At 39.2% G+C, this 19,254-nt stretch overlaps 1 protein-coding gene across 1 annotated transcript in view; it reads right to left on the bottom strand.

Moving 5' to 3' along the window:
• Nucleotides 1-2,912: 2,912 nt before the first annotated feature.
• The window catches only part of spaca6 (sperm acrosome associated 6), a 30,874-nt gene continuing 14,532 nt past the window's right edge, over nucleotides 2,913-19,254 (bottom strand). Inside the window, exons 4-11 of the mRNA XM_061049428.1 lie at nucleotides 7,887-7,973; nucleotides 7,619-7,690; nucleotides 7,350-7,373; nucleotides 7,176-7,253; nucleotides 6,531-6,634; nucleotides 5,302-5,458; nucleotides 4,545-4,728; nucleotides 2,913-4,411 (exon numbers count right to left, since the gene is read on the bottom strand). Coding sequence (XP_060905411.1) covers nucleotides 4,318-4,411; nucleotides 4,545-4,728; nucleotides 5,302-5,458; nucleotides 6,531-6,634; nucleotides 7,176-7,253; nucleotides 7,350-7,373; nucleotides 7,619-7,690; nucleotides 7,887-7,973 — 800 coding nt within the window. The 3' untranslated portion in view covers nucleotides 2,913-4,317. The remainder of the gene's footprint in view (nucleotides 4,412-4,544; nucleotides 4,729-5,301; nucleotides 5,459-6,530; nucleotides 6,635-7,175; nucleotides 7,254-7,349; nucleotides 7,374-7,618; nucleotides 7,691-7,886; nucleotides 7,974-19,254) is intronic.

The raw sequence follows: 19,254 nt of genomic DNA, 5'->3' as shown, positions 1-19,254 counted from the left end.
ATCACTCCTGTCCTGGCTTCTCTGCACTGGCTCCCTATACAGTCTAGAATAGAATTCAAGATCCTTCTTCTCACCTAAAAAGCTCTAAATGGCCAGGCACCATCTTACCTGAAGGAGCTACTAGTGCCGTACTGTCCCTCGAGAGCGTTGCGGTCCCGGAGTGCAGGCCTGCTGGTGGTACCTACAGTCTCCAAGTGTACTATGGGGGGTAAAGCCTTCAGTTATCGGGCTCCTCTCCTCTGGAACCGCCTTCCAGCCGGGGTCCGGGAGCCAGACCCAGTCTGCATTTTTAAGATTAGACTTAAAACTTTCCTTTTTGATAAATCTTATAGTTAGGGCTGGTGCTGGTGTAGACCAGCTCTTAGTTATGCTGCTATAGGCTTAGACTACCGGGGGAACTGGCACCCTGAGCTCCTCTCTCTCTCTCTCTCTCTCTCTCTGCATATACAGTACATCATATTACTGCATGTATCTATCTATAAATCTCAGTCACTAACCACCTACTTTCCTGGGAGCTCTTGAGCTCTCCTAGGCTCCTCAAGATCGTCGGTTGACGGCTTGCCAGAACAACCCCCACCCCACCACTACCCCCTCCCCACCGGATTGCTGATGGACGGTCTACCTCCCCCCACCCCCTTGCTCTCTATCCCTCTTCCTGCATCTTATCCCATCTCTCCCCCTATCCCTTTCCAAGCCCGGCACAGTCTAGGCCTGTGAAGACTGTTTCGTCATGAGCCGGGGATCCGGCCGAAGATTTCTGCCTTTTAATAAGGCAGTTTTTTCTTACCACTGTAACTTTTGCTGCTTTGCTAAAGTGCTCATGATGGATAGGCCGGATCTTTGTAACATAGCAATAAGTAAGGTCTTTTTACCTGCTCTTTTGTAATGTTAACAGACAATGAGTAAGGTATTTTACCTGCTTCTTGTAAAGTGTCTCGAGATAACACTTGTTATGAGTTGACGCTATACAAATAAAAGTTGATTGATTGATTGATTTTGTTTTAAACATGTTTTTATTGGAGAGAAGAAGAGAGGTGCAACATTGACAGTATATATTTAAAACTATCAATACTTAAAGGGCCACAGTTAACAAACAATAACTTAAGGAATAAAGCTTTAATCTGTACAGGAAGTTTTCAAACTTAATCAAAGAAGCAACAAAATTATTACAGTCTTCATGGAAAGAACTCATGTTGATTGACTTGTTTTACAGTTATAATGAAGCATGGTGAGATTTTTTTGTTGATGCAGAAACTCATACTCGTACAGGGCAGATTTAGTCAAGAGCACTCACTCACAGTAGCTAAACAGTAATAAAAAAAAAGGTAAAAGCAATGGAAGAGGTGAGAGCAATAAAAACAAGAGAAGTGGTGGTGATTCTTTCTTTATGAATGGGCGCTATGCTTCTCAGCAAGATGCAGACAGCAGGCATTGATTCAAGTGATGCCCAATTGAGCAAATTGTGCCTAATTTGTCTGCTATCTCGTTCTTGTACCTGGAACCACTCACCACGGTTACAGTGGCTGCAGCTATCAGAACAAAACAGGAGGTTCTCAGCAACTATGTAACTATTGAGAGAAAGTTAAAAACAATTTGTAGCAGAGCATTCTGCTACAAATAACGTGTGTATTGAAGTGTTCAGGCTTGAAACATGCTGTTCTGTTGCCCCTTCAGGACCTACTGACTGTTGGACATGATCTCACTCTAATGGACACATGAAACCAAATTTTACTCTGCAGCTTCAAAGGTACAGCAATGTTGTGCAACAACACTGATAGGAGAAGAAACCAATCATCAGAATCAGAATCAGAATCAGGTTTTATTTCCAAGTACATTTACACATACAAGGAATTTGACTTGGTGTATTGGTGCTAAACAATTAACAAGGAAATAACACAGAACTAGCAACAACTTAAATAGTACAGTATAAGAAGATATTACAATATATAAAATATAATTAAATGTAAGATATAAAATATAAAAAAATAAAAATAAAAACAAAATGTACAAAAGGTGCAATGTAGGAGCTGTGTAGTGGACTATGAGAAAAAAATCTTACAGTGTATGTAACCTACTCACAGAGTGCATGCAAGGACAATAAATTCAAAGTCCAGTGGGCGTTAATGTAAGGCATAAAGAACTGTTTCAGCATTTGCATTACTTTCATTCTGCTTCATTATTATCATTGTATTATTGTATTATTATTATTATTATTATTATTATTATTACTTAGCATCCATATATATATATACATATATACTGTACATTCTATATATTTTATTATATTATTATACTAGTGTAAGGAAAATAAATGTAAAGTCCAGCTGTACAGTAGGCATAGCAAGTCAGATATGTTTCAGATATGTTTCCTGTTGTAATCAATATTATAACTATTAAAAGTTGAACAGTATGGATTTAATTTGATGCAGCCTCTGTAATTTATCGATAATTTGTAAATCCTGCACACAAATCATTCGATAATTGTGACCTGATGGAAAATTTGATTTCTCTGCTTTGTTTTTATCAGTTCATCTTATCAGTACATTGTGGGCAGATAAAGGGAAGTACAAGTGTTATATTTAGAGTCCATTACAAACTATATCTTCCAGAGTCAGTGACACTTGTAAATCAAAGGGTGAGTTGAATTCTTTATAACAAGCAACCATATCTGCGTTTGCATAACTAGTGCCGAATTAAACAATTTCCATTTATGTAAAAAGTGGAAATATGTAGCTTTTTCAAAAACGCTGTCATATCAAGTTGAATAAAAAATCAAACTCAGCTTTCTCTGCATGCACATAATGTCATTGTTCACTCTTATCTATTAGATCTCAGTACAATGCCAAAGGGATTTACAACCAAGTTAAAAGTCCAGAATCAGAATCCTTGAATGTTTAATTTTTCAGGTGATGGATAAAAAACAGTATTTAACATTTTAGTAGTTATTTAACTAATCCCCTATTTATTTTTACTTATCTAATACGTTTTTAGTGACATCCTTTATACTAACTCTTGATAAGTTCACGTCAAAGAGCCAGCTCTGACCTCATATATTAAGATATATATGCTATGTAATGCTTGAAGAGTTCAGCCATTCACTCATCAACAGACCACAAAGGCAGACTTTGACATCAGAGAAGTTTGGGCGAGGCGTTCGGCCTTGAAAGCTCCTAGAATCTTTAAAAAAAATGATATGTTGGCAAATATGACTAGAGTGTCACACTTTGTGTAAATATCTGTTGCAAAAGAAGTACTTCCCCATCCCACCACATTATTCAGATTGTATTCACTTAATGTTTTGTTTTGTTTTAGCAACCATATATCATCTGACACATTGTTAATGTATAACAAAGTTCAATTTTTTTGATCATTCTGTATTTCTCATGCAAAATTACGTTGCTGCCACCTTGTGGTCACCTGAAGGCCTGTCTGTTTAGGCAGACCAACACCGTGTCCTAACAGCGTCAAAATCAGCCTAATTCATAGACTGTAAATATTCTAATTCTATTGTTTCCTATTGGAGTGTCCTAACAGCCCGCGAGCGAAAAGACAGCAGCTCAAAACAAGAAAAAAAAAAAAAAACTTTCTTTACAAATACATTTCCATTTTACAGCTCTATCAGCGCCTCTATGGATGTCCCTGAGTCAAACACCTGCGACTTTACATCTTGGACTTTTTCAGCCATTGAAAGTGCAACCAAGACCATTATGATTATACCTAACTTTTTTCAGTTTTGCCTGTATATATTTTTCCGTAGCTTCACCAAACAAACTTTGCCAAACAAAAGCAAATTTATCTTGAGTTGATAAAAATAAATAATGTACTATGTTACCGTGTGATAGGCTGTTGAAACCAAAAGTAAAATTCTTTATTTTCTTAAGTGAAAGTAGCAACATTAAAATAATCTTTTACAAGTTAAGGAACATTACTCGAAATTTCACGCCAGTTGAAGTGGTAAGTGTTTGACAAAATAGTCAACATTTCAAAATTTTTATTCATTATCTTACTTTTTAAAGGGCTATATTCCTTTGGATTAATTTATTTTCTAGTTTAAAATAATTTAAAATGCATGAATATTAAAAAACATATCTTCTGAAATTTGACAATGCAAAGAATCACATTTAGAGGAATGTTGGAGTAGAGTAAAAAAAACATTTCTTCGGTAGTGTCCAAGTAAATGTTGCAGCTCAGTGTAGAGAGGGATCAACAGATACTGATGTACATCCTGCCATCTAGTGGTGAAAAGTGTTGAAAACAGGCTCTCTTTCAGCCATGACATCAGAGCCTTTTGAAAACCAGAGGATTGATGACATGCCTTTATTGCTCTGTGCTTTCACTAAAGAAGCCTAAATCTTCATCTCCAATTTCTTGTTCAGCGTCATTGGTTATTCTTGATGATAAATAAAGAGCCCTGCAAGAGCAAAAGAACAAGTGGGAGTGAAATACCAAGCAATAGGGCCTATGTGACTAGAAGTACCTTGAATTCAATACAAAGTTGTTCTTGGATTTAAATGTCTCATATTGTGTTGATCATATAAGTTTACCCCAGGGAAAGGAAGAGCAGCAGAAGCACACATGTTAAGCATGTGGTGAGAAGCAGGGGTGAGGGGAGGAGTAGGGGGGGGTGGAGAGATCCATCGGGCGCAGGGACTAAACGTCCTCCTGGGAGCAGAGACATGTCAAATATTTCTTGTAGCTCTGTGTGGCCGACCACAACCTGGGGGGTCACTGACAAAGAAGAAGACAGGAAGAGACGGATACAGGGAAAGTTAGAACTCACACTGACTAATTGTGACTCGACTTTATTGAGTTTAGAAATCATCATGAACAGTATGCAGGCAAAGTCTAATAAGATAGAAATAACAAATAAAATCAAAAAGAACAAAAAAGTAAAAGGTAAGAAAAACTAGTCAGTCAGGATGTGCATTAAATATAGGAATTAAATGTATACATACATAGGTAGTCAAAGATACATGAATATGCATGCCCATATTTCTTTACATAAATACACATCTTCTCACTGACATCTTTCTACATTATACATACAGAATTATTTGAATGCAAGCCTCCATGATATCAACTTGTAAAGCAAAGTCTTTAGCTCATTTTGTTTCATAAACTGTCAATATTTCTCTGATTATTACTCAATTTGGTATTTAAAGTTTTATTTTAAAAACTCAATATGATTCTAACTTTTTATCCCATTCAATATTTCAACATTCATTCATACATCTAAATCCCTTTTTAGTATATTCATATCAGGTGCCAAAATGTTTCTTTGAGTGTTTTGAGTCAGGTTACCTGTGAGGTAGTAGTATAGTCTGACAATGGAGCGTGCTCCGGAGTAGATCTCACACTGGTATGTGCCCTGATGGTGCAGGCTGGTTGAACGGATTGAGTAGAGCTTGTCCATCCCTGCGGTCACTTCTTTAAACTGATCCACCTGCTGGGTTTTCAGCTGTCCAAAAAAATGTATAATCCTTCAAATACTGTAATCAGCAATCATGTATGGCAACATCCATGGAGATAATTTGTTTTAAAAGAAAAAGTAGTGCAAAAAGAAAAGTTCAACAATTTGGGTTAAGTAGTAGGCCTATCTTAGCTATTTAGCTTAGCTTAGCAAAATGCCTTAGAACAGCTAACATGGCTTTGAAGTGCCTCAAAAGTTCCCTAACAAACACCCCATATGCTTGAACTTATACAAAAAAATGCATAAAATAGAAAGTCTGCGTATATGTACTGGAATATAACAAGACATAAACCTGCCCATTAAACCACAACTTCATTATCAGCCAGAGGTTCTGTTTTAACTTTTTACTATAAGCAAGCCATCAACATTGTGTTGTGTTGAGCTGTGTCGTGTCATGTTGTATTGGTTGGTTCTAAAATGATTGATGCATGCGGGGCCCTCCCTTTGTCTTTTTATGTACCGGTCAGGTGAACAAGTCAAAGCCATCAAAAACTCAGAACATCAAAAAGTCATTTTAAGCTCAAGAAGAATTTTTAAGTTAGTGTGATTTTGTTGCCCCCTTGTGGACAACGCTGTAAACCTTACATCTTTGCGGATCTTGTCTTGTATATGTGTACAGTAAGTAGTGTTTTTGAACAAAAAATCTCAACCTGTTCATTTTAATAATTCAATCTCTTACTTGGGGCTTTACCACATGCACAAAACTCCTGAGAACTTCCTAAATGTTTCTGGGTGAGCTGCATATGCGAACACAAACAGCAGAATTTTCTCCTTTTTTTTTTTTCAATGCCAGCCCTGATGAAAACTTTCAGGGTGAAGACAGGGTGGGACGATTTGAAAATGCAGTAATATGTATTCAGGAAAGTTCCTTGTGAGCTGGGGGTGATGACATTAATATTCTGTGACTGATATACGACCATACTGTAGATTGAATAGTGTGAGATCGCTGTCCTCGCTGCATCTTCATATTTGAATGGCAGAAATGAGAGTGATATTACTCTTCTAATTCTTTAAGAGGTGTTTCAGTGACCCTCAATTGTTCACCATATCCCCAGCGTACCTCCTCTGCAAACCTCCAGATCACCTCAATATCATTTGGTAGGCGAAATGGCACATCACATCGCACCTGGCTTCTGCTGTTCTCCATTACTTGAATATCTTTAACTGAGAAAAAACAACATGCAGTACAGCCAACCAGGTGCATACACACATATAGCATACACACAAGGGGGTGGGTGGGTGGCTGGGGGGGGAGCTCTTGCAGTTTGAGCCCTTCTTAATGATAATACTTAAGCCCATTCTCTGAGGAGTGGAGTAAAAGTGATGATATGCTAAACAGCGGCTGCGCTGTACAGGGTTGATACAAATACCATCGTGTGTGGGAGTCAACTGTCACCTTGCATAAAGAAGCCAAGGACTTAAAGAGTACCTTGGGGGCTCTGTGCAGAAGATATAATGTGTGGAAATAAAACCTTGTCTCTTTTTCTTTTTTTTTCAAATCCTGACTCTCTGCTAAGAGCATTTCAAGGATCAAAAGCGGAGCATTTCAAGGATCCAGAGTGGATGCTTATGAAGGTGAAAATATAGTTATGTAAGGATGTGTCCAGTCTGGATTAGCACACTTTTTTTTTTTTTTTTCATATTTGAAGATTGTGATGTAACAGCATCAGTAATCCAATATGTGTGACTGATGTTTAATACTCACCTGGACAGTCCAGAGGGAATTCACAGGAGTCATACTTGCAGGTAACACAGTTATATACTGCGCCTGCACTCTGGAAACCTGATGCATGGAAGTCATAAATAACTTTTCTGATATAATTAACAGAAATTCTGATACTGAAGAGACAAAAAAACATTTAATAAAAAAGCCACTCACCACATGGGGGGAAACACCCAGAGACTGAAAACAAGGTTAGATAGTTAACTTTGATCACATAATTTTATTTTCATCCATAATTTAGTGCTAACATCCACAAGTATGAGTCAGTTTAACCTGACAGCTTCCTTTATTTTCCACAGTGTTTGACAGGCTGTAATAAGCTTATTAAAGAGAGAGTGGAGAGATCAGAGGGATCCATAATGATGTGATATAGGCCTCAGTGTAGATGAAAAGATGAGGGGAAAAGAGACGAGACCACGTCTCACCTCTGGGCAGTTTGGAGGCAGCGGCGATGAAATTGTCTGCTGCTGTCTGCAACCTTTGCTCGTACACTGTGTCTGACGGATGGGAGGAGAAGGAGGAGGTAGACAGAAATATTTGGCTCAACACATCCTGCTGCTGAATTATGTGCTTCAGGGCATCATTTTAAAATTTCTCATTTCTAACTTCTGACCTTTCTTTACAATTCTGAAGCAGTAAAAAGACTCATTCACTTGTGCTCTAATGTGTCTGTGAGAGTAAGTGTTCAGGTACCTTTATTCTCCTTTTCGTCAAACTCCTCCACTATGGACAGGATCTCTAAGTCCAAGAGTTCTTTCAGCTGTTTGTCATAGCCCTTACCTGTAAAAGAAAACATGACACGCTAAAAAGCATCTTCTTCCCTCCATTGCTCTGCTGATTGTTGTTCTTTTAACTAAATTACATGTGTATCTGCTTTGCCTAGGCCTTAACATGATTTTGAAAAAAGAAAACAAAGATCATTTTTCACACCTACTCTTCCAGCCTCAATTACCCTCTCGTTGTTGTTGAAGATACGGTCCAGCTTCCTGAAGCAGGCGTCTACATTTCTAACATTGTGCCGAGTTAAAATGGGACCTGAACACAGACGAGCACTGTCTGCTAGATCAACGAAGCACTGAAAGCAGCTCAGAGACGGGCTAAGCAACAAGCTTACACTCATCAGCCACAAAACAGTCGTGCACATTTTTAAGCATGAGCAGTAAAAAGTCAAACAAAGGTTTCAATATGTATTATTTTTATTCAAACCCTGGTCTCTTAGGGACAACAAATGTGGAAATTCCATAGTTTTATATTCCAAAGGCAGCTTTTAAAAATAAAGGATATGTGGATATCCAGCATGGAATTCATAGTTTAGATTTAGATTTTAAAATATTTTTAAGTATCCTGCTGGTTTTGTCGATATGCTTGGTTTAAAAAAGAGAGCATCACAGACTCCCCTCCATACTTCCCTCCTTTCTATTGTTTCTAGTCCCCATTTCCTGCTGCCTCAATGCACCAGTTTTACTGCAGAGCACAGAGATGGAGAGAGCCAAGGAGGGAGGTGGCAACGGCGATGGTGGAGGGTGGGTGGCGGTGGTGGTGGTGGTGGGGAGGGGCAGACGAAGAGGGAGTTAAATGATTGTGTACAGAGGGAGATGTAGTGGTAAGCGTGTTGGGAAAAGGTTCCCCAAGAGAAATATACAAATTAATAATCAAATATAGCTGAGGAGCGGCGATGACGAGAGTAAATGAAAGTGAAAAAAAAGGGAACAAAAGGGACAACAAAATCGATTAAGAGGAAGAGAAAGTGTTTTCGCTTGCTTGAGGAGTTTTAAAAAAAAAATCCAAAAAGTAACAGTGAAAGATAAAAAGAAAAGGAAACAAAACAAATCAAAGCAAATATAAGAGATGAAAGAAGAGAGGACACAAGTGACACAAGAGGCAGAGAAAGAGCAGGACTACAAATCAAGTTGACTGCCTCATCACATCCTGTATCCCTAACTCGTCTCCCATCCTCCTCCTCTTCCTTCACACCCCCCCCCCCCCCACCCTCCCTTGTCCCTCACTCCCAGTGCATCTCCATGGCAACCAGACAGGGTGCCTAATACATGAACTTAATATATTTTCAGTGGCAGGGTGAGCTGGGTACTAATGCATTCATCTGTCTCCACACAGACAAGCCAATCAATATTAGGCAAGAGTCTGCTCCAGGACTGCCAAAGTCAGATAGCTAGTCGGGTGGTCGGACATGGAAATTCCCAAATATGCATGCGTGTGCTTGTGTGTGTTTGTGTGTTTGTGTGTATTTGTGTTGAAGTGCATTTAATTAAGCCTGCTTTGTGTACTGCATATGCTGTAGCAAGGGACTTCCATAAAACTCGTCTCAGATTTATAAGCATTAGAACTTGATCATTTATGTCTTTATTAGATTTGTAAGGAAAAAAAGACACCTTTTGTAAAGGGAACGATCACACTCTCCTTACACGCAGATAAAGAAAAGGCAGAACTCTTTACAAAATGCAATGAATTAGCTTTATATTCAAGAGCTGGTACCTTTTTTTTTGGCTCTGTCTGGCTAAAGATACAGTTTACATGAGGTCAAAATTAGATAAGAAAGAGATTGAAAATGATCCCTTTAGAACTTTGAGTCAAAGTAATACATCATATTATAAAGTCAGACATCAATCTAATGCCATATTATTAAGATATTATATAATTTTCATACATTATTAACACACAGAGGTAAAATAAAAAAGTATGCAACCGTTGAACCACAAGGTACAGAAACCTTTCCTGCTGATGTTATTGACGGGGTCAGAACCCTGGGCTGTCTTCCTGTTTGCCCCCCAGTGAGGGTTTTAAAGACACAAAGCCAGCCGATAGGGTTAGCCCCCTAAAAGTGTCTGTTGCTGCAGGAGAGGGGGTCTCCTTCTTGTCCAGTCCGACAAGTCTTTATCTTGACACGACAGGTAACCATATAACCAGTCAACGTACTGAAGAAAAACACACTGAGATACATTGGAGCCAAAAGAAAACCTCAAGAGGGTTTTGAGCGATGAGGGAGAGACTTAAACTTAAGAACTTCATCCCCATATTATTGCCAAAAAAAGTATTGTTTTTTTAGACGTTGAAACTGAATGCAGCCCTGTTCCCGAGGACCTCACCTGTGACCTGCTTTGACCTCACAGGTTAAGGGTCTCAGGGACAGAGGGGCATACTGGGAAATAAAAAAGTCACAGGGAGGGTATTTTTACAATTTCATCAAGATAAAAAAACACTATTAAAAAGATGTTTCAGCCCAGGTTGATACAGAAAAAATAAATACAGAGATTACATTTGTTAAAAAGCAGAACTGCAGAGTGGCTGCACCCAGACAAAGACATGACCTCATCTGACATTTGGATTCTGCGGCACCGACTGGTCCCCTTGTCTGCTGCAGAGTAGCAAAACTGTTCATTTAAATTAAAACAGAATCAACACATAAGCGTTACATATTTGTCCACATTTCAAACACGTTCAATTTCTTACAGTGCAGGAATAAAAAGCAAAGTAGTGTTTTTCACAGCAAGGCTCGAATTAATGTCAGTAATGCAGCAGTGGAGCACATTATGGAGCAGACGGTATTTATTTAGTGGAAACGATTAATTTTGAACTGTTGTTAAATGTCATGGGCATCTTGAACATGATTTATTGACCACTGACTGAAATGACAGAGTCTAATAGCTTTTCAGAGCTCAGCGAACTGAAAGGGCTTTCAGCTTCATGAGTCTGTAAGCAACATTAGACGCAGAATTAAAATGGAGAACATAACTTACATGTCAAAGAAAAGGACATTTATTAAACTTCGTTGTACTCTTCCTAACCCTTACTCTTCACTCAGAAACATGGCAATCTTTTGCGTGAGAGAGGGATAGTTATCAGAGTAGTTTATCCTCACTGTGCTTCCTGTTCATTTTATTCTGTTTGGAGTTAGAGTCTAGATGAATATGCAGGGATGTACGATCCAAATTGAGTATTTCATAAATAATATAGTACTTTTTATCAGTGCTGTCATGCAAAAAAACCCTAATCTGTCTGTTAACTTACCAGGAAAAATAAAACTTGACGATTATGATGAGAAGAAAGAAAAGCAGCAGCCCAAGGAGGGCGTTTGAGACATTCATTGACCTGTAAGTGAAGCAAAGAATCACTGACAGAATGACATTGTCATGGTTATCGGTAATAAAACAATATCAAACTGGGTTTTTCTTCCATACAGTGGTTAATGTCAAATGTCCTTTACATTTTGCTATTGCGATGTCATTAGCCAACGCCACCCACTGGTAGACAGACAGAATGACACATGCTAACTAGAAAAGGCTGATTACGTTTATATATTGTGGAAAGAGAAATTTCGTCTTTTTATGACTCTGTCTGTAAGGAGATGCAAGTTTTCATCTCGTAAACACCTAAACGTGAATGTGCACAACGATGAAAAAGTGCCTGAGTCACGTCCTGCATCAAATTGCAATAATGCATGTCATGTGTTACCTGCAGGTTTCATGATCTGCAGGCCTCAAGATTTTTTTGGAAGTCAAAGGTGTGATTTTAGATTGTCTCCATTAAGGATGAATGTGACAGACATGGCAGCTGGATCGGACCAGAGGGAACAGCAGACATTTGTCTTCATTTTAACTAGAGATGAATTATGGATTTGTCTGCGGAGGCTACTCTTGGTTTGTCTTACAATAGTGTCATTTATGTTGATATTAATTAAACATAACATTTGCTGTGCCAAATTATATAGAAGAACAGAAATGGAAAGGTCTGTGTTGAACAGATTGATGATAACTGCAGCAGGTGTGAATACATATTGTCTAACACTGCCTATCATTGCATCTAAATTCCTCGACATCTGCTAATTTCTGCTAATCTACCAGCCTGGTGTAAAAAAAAAAATAATAATTGAATACAGTAGAGTAAATTTAAGACATGCTTTCCCTCCTCAGATTCACAAATGAGGAAGGTCAGGAAGGAAAGAAGGAATTACAACTCAGACATTAAGCGCAGACACTAAATAAGACTTTTCATAGTGCAAACACACAGAATGACACATTTATCCAGCAAATACAGACGAGTGCACACATGCATGCACACACAACCAAAGCTGAATGAAAAACTTTCAGATGAAAACACGTCAGCTCTGCATACAGAATAAAAATACTATCCTTACTCAACAATCAACCATGTGAGTGAAAAATGTAAATAAAGGAAAAAAGACAATCACCTTCCAGCCAGCCTCTTTTCTTTTCTCCCCCAGTCAAAGTCAGTCCGTGGTTCCTCTCTCTCTCTCTCTCTCTGATAGTCTGTGCTGGGGCCAGACAGCGAGCCCAGCGGCAGGTAGGTTACAGACAATAGTATTGATTCCATTATTCTGCTTTGTACCTACCTACCTACCTACCTGCCTGCCTTAACAATTGCTTCCATGTAGCTCCTCAGCTTTTGTCTCCGCCAGGCTGCAATTGCAAAAAGCTGAAAACAAGAGAAAAATAAAGAAGGAGAGAGAAAGAGCTTGCTTACACACCAAACCTCTGGGTGCACATGCAATCCAACATACAGACACAAAAACACACATTCATTCACCGTCCGTGCTGCATTCACAGACTCTAGTCATCTCTCTTTGCTTTCATTTTAACTTGCTTTCTCTCTCCCTCTTTTACTCTCTCAACTCGTCATCCTTCCATCTCCCTCTATTTCCTCGTACGCCTTTTTCCAGCCTCACATCTCTACCAGCTCAGTAACCCCCTCCACACACACACACACACACATACTCCAGTTTGTGAGCGAGTATGTGTGTGAACATGTGAGGGATGGAAAGAGAGTGAGTACGAGTGCAGCGAGTTCACCCGTGTGTGTGTGTGTGTGTGTGTGTGTGTGTGTGTGTGTGTGTGTGTTTGTATATATATACGTATCTATATGTGTGTATGTGTGTGTGTCTAGAAAAGAGAGGCACACTGTATGTGTGTGAGAGGGGGAGACAGAGGGGGGGAGGAGGGGCAGAGGGGCTAGCAGAGAGAGTGGGGATGGAGGGGGAGGGTCAGAATCTCTAATAGGATGAGAATAGAGAGAAAATATGAAGCCCAGGAGTCTCATGAACCTGAGAGGCTGACATTACTGCCTCCTCTATGCAGCAATCACACCATCATCACACTGATTGCACGATTTACAGCTGCTGTTGCTCCAATACATGTGTAAATTGCACTTGGACTGACATCAAACACACCAAATAAACCCATCGTGGAACACTTTGCCAATTACAAGACCGTGTCTAGATTATATGGCTTCACATCAGAGGTGGACGATGTGCAGTTTGCTGTTCGGTGAAAACAAATTCAACCAGTGCAGCTTCAAACACAACTAATGACTTTAGAAACAACTTGCGTCTACACCCACGCTTTGTGTTGCATGTACAAACAAAGAAGTTGCAACATTTTTGCAAATTCAATGTTTTGTAATATTATTTCAGTTCTCATGTCTGTCGGGTTGCTAAGTCAGTTTCATATGTCTAAAGGCAGGTTGATTGTTATACTTGTGGTTCTCTATTAGAGGATGGCAAAGTTGTGTTTGTTGGGTAATAGAATCATACCACCCTGAGGGGAATTCAGAAATGAAAGTAAATCTAATTTAAAGCTCCTGATTGGCTGCCTGTTCAGCGGGATGGAGCATAAACACTACACTTGATGTGTGATCGTCATTAATGGCCCCAAAGTGTTCCCACTGTGTTTTACTATGGAAAATATCACACATTTGTCAGACTATAGAGGAAGTAAGAAAATAAATAGGGAGAAGAAAAATAGCTGCCAAAAATTGTACAGCTACTTAAAAGTCTGGCTTACAAATATGTATGTATTAAATGAATAAAAAATACAAGGACAGGTCATGGATCTGTCGTTTTGTGAGAATTTGAAAGCTTTTACTGGGAAAGACATGTGATGGTATATTTCGGACACAAACTCATCCTCACCTTCTTCAATGAGGCTTCTGTTTTATAAATATGCAAGACGAGGATCCAACCTCTTCGAAATGTAGGTTAGACTAAAATCACTACACTATAGATTCATAAAACCTCATGAATATTCATTATATACCCACACTGCCTATAGACTAGCCTGTCTCACTCTTTCAGCAGGTATTCCAGACACACACTCTGCACACACAGCTGCATTTATTTCTTGCTCTGATCCTTTTTTTCTCTGAACTGTCTTACTCACAGCTCCAAAGCACAAGAGAACTCTCCACACACTCCTCCATATCCAACATAATACTGTAATGCCATGCCACCTTCATTTGCATAGAAACAACATGCTGAATGTGTTTACACTATCGGTGCTGCACCGAGTGTGTGTCTGTGCTATTTGTGCTTGCGCTGCACATAAATTCTATCTGATCCTGCATTAATGTCACCAAGACAAATTCCTGTACATTTACAGCACATAGATTGTGAATTGATTAGAGTGCTGGAGTCTCTCCCTGTTCTCCTGTGTCAGTCTCTTCTATGCAGACAAAATAAAGCACTGATATCTAAGACAATGGCTTTCAGGAGCACAATTTTGCTTAGAAACCAGGAGAGAGCAGCTCTCTCTCTAGCCTGAGCAGAGCCTATACCTGAGTGACAAACGCAGAATGTCACAGCTAGACAGGTGTGTGCATGAGTGTAAGTGTGTGTGTCCTGATGTTTAAGTTTGTGTGTGTGTGTGTGTGTGTGTGTGTGTGTGTGTGTGTGTGTGTGTGTGTGTGTGTACGTGTGTGTGTGTGCCAGAGTCTGGCTCTGCAGTGCCACAGAGAGACAAAGCACAGGGAGTGCACAGGGATGACATCATCAGTCTGGGATGGTGTCTGCCTTGTCTGTCTCAGGTTTGGGATGCTCCTGTTCTCTGTTTTAGGAGATTGGAGATATGGTTTTCTCCTTTTTTTTTGCAGTACACACCTACTCAACACACGTGTATGTGTTTATGTGCATAGGCAAAAATTGGCACAACAGACTATACAGGACAAATGTTGTTTTTAGTGCCCTTCTAGTAACCCTTGATCCTTTGTACTGGGAGAGACTATGGCCTTGTCCAACTACCTTAAAATAGGTTTTTAAGAGCATCATATGTGTATGTCAACTTTTGCGAATGAAAAAAAATTCTCCCACATGCATCCATCATCAGTCAGGTTGGAAAATGAGCCAAATAAAACTCATCCTTGGTTTGGACAATCTTTACTGTGTGTATTTGGGTTAGATTGAGAGAGAGGAGGGCAAATAGCTCATTGTACATTATCCCCCCCCCCCCCCCACGCATCTTGCAAACTGTCAGGCGCTGGCTTGTTTCTTCTGGCAGGAGAGCAGCATCGTGTATTGGATGATAAAGAACGCTACTACTGACAATGCCGAATCAGCACAATTCTGATATATGCCCCCTGTTTCCCTCCAAACTAGGAGGGGAGGAGAGTCGGCTGCAACGCACTGCAGATGGCTGCTGTCTCAACCAGCAGTCTCACACAGTGCAGGGGAGGGAGGAGGTTGAGAGGTAATGAAAGTGGAGAAATGATTGTGATAGTGTGTGTTGGCCTGGATGCAGGGAGATGCACAAAGTGCTAAAAAGTAAGTTTAAGATGCTTGAGGTATTACGACATAGACCTACATGCATTTTAAAAGCTAGAGCTAAAGACAGGCAGGGAATCCCAGATTTCAAAAGCCAGGCTGCATTCAATGTTTGTGACTCATTTTAGATACATGTTTATGTTGTGTTGTGTAACATAATAATTAGGATGAGTAAGTAAAATAATGAGCGTAGTCAAATTTAGTTGAAAAGAGACAAATCATAAACTTTTGGAACAACAGGGGTGGGTCTTTCAACTTTTTCCTAAATGTATTTATGATTAAATTCTTGGGCGATTTAATGAATTTCTTTTGCATTCAGCACTGATTTTTGTTAATACTGCAAATATCACTTGATTTATCAGCCATTTCTCAACAATCATTAACATTTTTATCATTTCTTTGGATTTAAGAGACCATTTTTGAAAAATTATTTTCTATTTAAAGGAAGGCTGAGTATAAAATTTTAAATAAAACTGGGATAAAACCAAACCCTGTTCTGTACAAACTTACAGTCTTTTATCTTACCATTTTTGAGTTCTCCAATAAAACGCAGAGGTTCAGCGTCCTCTTTTAGAAGTTTTTCTGCTGCAGTAAAAACCTCTGATTGCCAAAGAACAACCAATAACCTGCGGGTGGTCCTCCTTACAAACATGTCTGGTTGTTACAAATATTGCACACAAAATGACACAAAGGATTGTAGGATAGTTATGACTTTCGACGCAACGGGAGAGAGTCTAAAAAGCCTTGTGGTTGTAAAGGAGGAGTTGTGTCATTAAGCCCTGGAACAATGTCTGGAGGAGTAACTACATACTTACCTCTCTGCTGGAGGTCACATTAGTCGTAGCGAGAAGTGACTCCGCAGTGAAAGCTAGAAGGTTGTACAGTTATCTCCGTGCTGTTTATTATGCGAAACCATACAACCAACTACCTCATACTGCAGAGCACAGACTGTAGAGCCACTCTCCAAACAAAGTCTTCACCAGCAGGACGGAGATGTTCGAACTCTACATGTACACCTGTCTGCTTTCTGAATACAAGTCAGCCTACTACAATGCTATTATAACAAGACTATCCTGTTCTCTGTGTGAGCAATATATAAAGTATAAAGTGATCCTCACTTAATACTTTAGTCTTAGATTGAAAGAGGATTTTTTCCCCCTTTTTAATTTACTTTGTGTGTTTTTTGTGTTAATGATTATGGTTTTATGCTCTTTGATATCACCTTGGCTTGCATGCATGAAAAAAAAAAGATTCTCAGTATGGATGGATTATAAATTATCACCATATTTCATTTAGGTAAGATTTTTACAATTTTACCTGAGTGATGCACATTACAGTTCTACAGTATAAAACAGGTAGCCAATCTATAACAATGACTGCAGTGTAAAAATCAGTGTGAACTGCTATATCTGGTTCCAGGGAAAACTATAGCCTTTAATGTTGACTGCAATGACAATACTGCCAGTGGGATAGATGCAGGGGGGGATACTTCAGTTTAAGGTGTGCACAAAGCCTATCAGTAAGTTATCTAGAGCAGGAATACATGCACACAGACTCTTGATTGCAAATATGCAAATCCTCATGGAGGACAAAAAAGAGGCAGCTCAATTAATCATTCGGTGAGAAGTTGTAAGCTTGAATGGAACATAATCTGACACCAATGCCCGTCTCTTTGACAAAAATGGCAATATTGTTACAGAAGTATGAAAATCCATTTCCACACATCGGAGCCTCTTATGCAGGTGTGAGTACTACAAAGAATTTACTCTCATTCATATTTCCCTCCATCTCTGAGGAGTTGTTGCCCTCTACTGGTGACTGTGTGAACTCCCTCTGTCCTTATTCTATTTCATGTCTAATTGTTCTTCATGCAGTCAATGTCTATAGATTCTGTAAAGGAGCAACAATGAAACATGCTCAATGCTTATCAAAGCTTGGCTGCATTGTCTCAAAAAAGATGTTCCAGGTACGCAACCTCAACTACTCTAATATCCTCATATTCATCGAAAGAAAAGATCACAACTAATATCTTCTTCTCTCAAAAAAAATTAAAGTGTAACTACATAAAACCTTATTGGAATGCTTGCTTTCCAGTAACACATTTGATGAAAAAACACAAAACGTTTAAATGAAGACCCTGAAGTTCACTTCAGTCATTCTTGTATATAGTCAGAGCAGGCTCAGGTCCATGGAACGGTCTGTGCCACAGGCCCGTCCATACCTGGTTCTTGGCTTTATTATTTTTTTAATTGCTGTATTAATGTAAAAAAAAAAATGTAACTGTCACCACTTATTATTCTCTTCTTCACATTACTAATCTTTTTTTGTTTGGCTTGGCACTTAACACACTCACATATCCTGCAGTATTTCATCCAAATCAGATGTCTGATTCTACTTAAAAGCTGACAGGTTTTCATGGGAGTTTAATACCAACTGCCATAACACTGTCAACAGCATTAAGTCTGCTGTCAGCTCTGACATCTAAATCTGGGTGACTTCTGCTGTACAGTGGAGACAAATGAAGCTCCTTTCCCATTGCACTGCAAGACTGAAATGTATCACACTTAGATCACATACTAAAACCTTTTTGAATGAGTAAATAACCTTCCTAAGCTGTAAGCTGTCACAATGCTAAATAAAAGGCATTTTACATTAATCTAAATGAAAACAGATAGGCTTTACAAGAATAGGATAATATACTTTGTAAATGTCACTTAATGAGTTACTTCAGAGAACAATCATTTAAATAAAGAAAAATGTAAAATATCACACACCAAGCTTATCATTTGTATTTAAGACACAGTGAGTAAAAACCCTTCAGCCAATCAAGCAACAGAAAATGTTGCCAGGTGAAATTCTTTCCTCTTTTCTCCTCCTCCTTTCCTTTTCTGTTTGTGTTAAGTGTCCTAACCCACTGCTGTCTGCTGCTTCCAGTCCCTTTCACTCTCCTGTCCTGAAGTGCGCCCCCCCCCCCCCTCCTTCCCCGCCCCTCCTTCCCCACACTCAACCTTTTCTCCACTGCTGCCCTCATGGGTCCCTATTTCCCGCCTCTTACCCTTTTACCCATCCTCCGTCTTCTTTCCCCCTTCTGCCTTTTTCTATCCTCACAAGCCGGCCTGTCCTTTTATTCCCTTACCCACAACCTCCTCTCCACGTTATGCCCGGCGTCTGCATTATTTTCGCAGTCATAGCACGCAGAAATGCAGTGTAATTGTGCCAATGTCAGCTATCCTTCTCTCTCTCTCTCTGTCTCTCTCCAACTCTCTCCACCCTTAACAGGACTGTCTGGGTGTCTAGGCTTTGCAAGTCTACTCACCAATAAAGAACGTCTGGAGTGATTCATGAAAGCTGCATCTCAATTCAGCTTCAAAGTTCCTCTAAATACTAAATCATCATCTGCATACAGTGACACTTCATGTAATTGCAGCCCTAAATTCCTTCCTTAAAACTATTTGAAAATATTTGTAATCAATTATTTCTCAAATAAATCTGGTC

This window comes from Labrus mixtus, chromosome 11 (genome assembly GCF_963584025.1).
Source record: "Labrus mixtus chromosome 11, fLabMix1.1, whole genome shotgun sequence".
Classification (NCBI taxonomy): Eukaryota; Metazoa; Chordata; class Actinopteri; order Labriformes; family Labridae; genus Labrus; species Labrus mixtus.
Note: the sequence above shows the minus strand (reverse complement) of the source record. Positions and strands in the feature narration are given on the sequence as shown.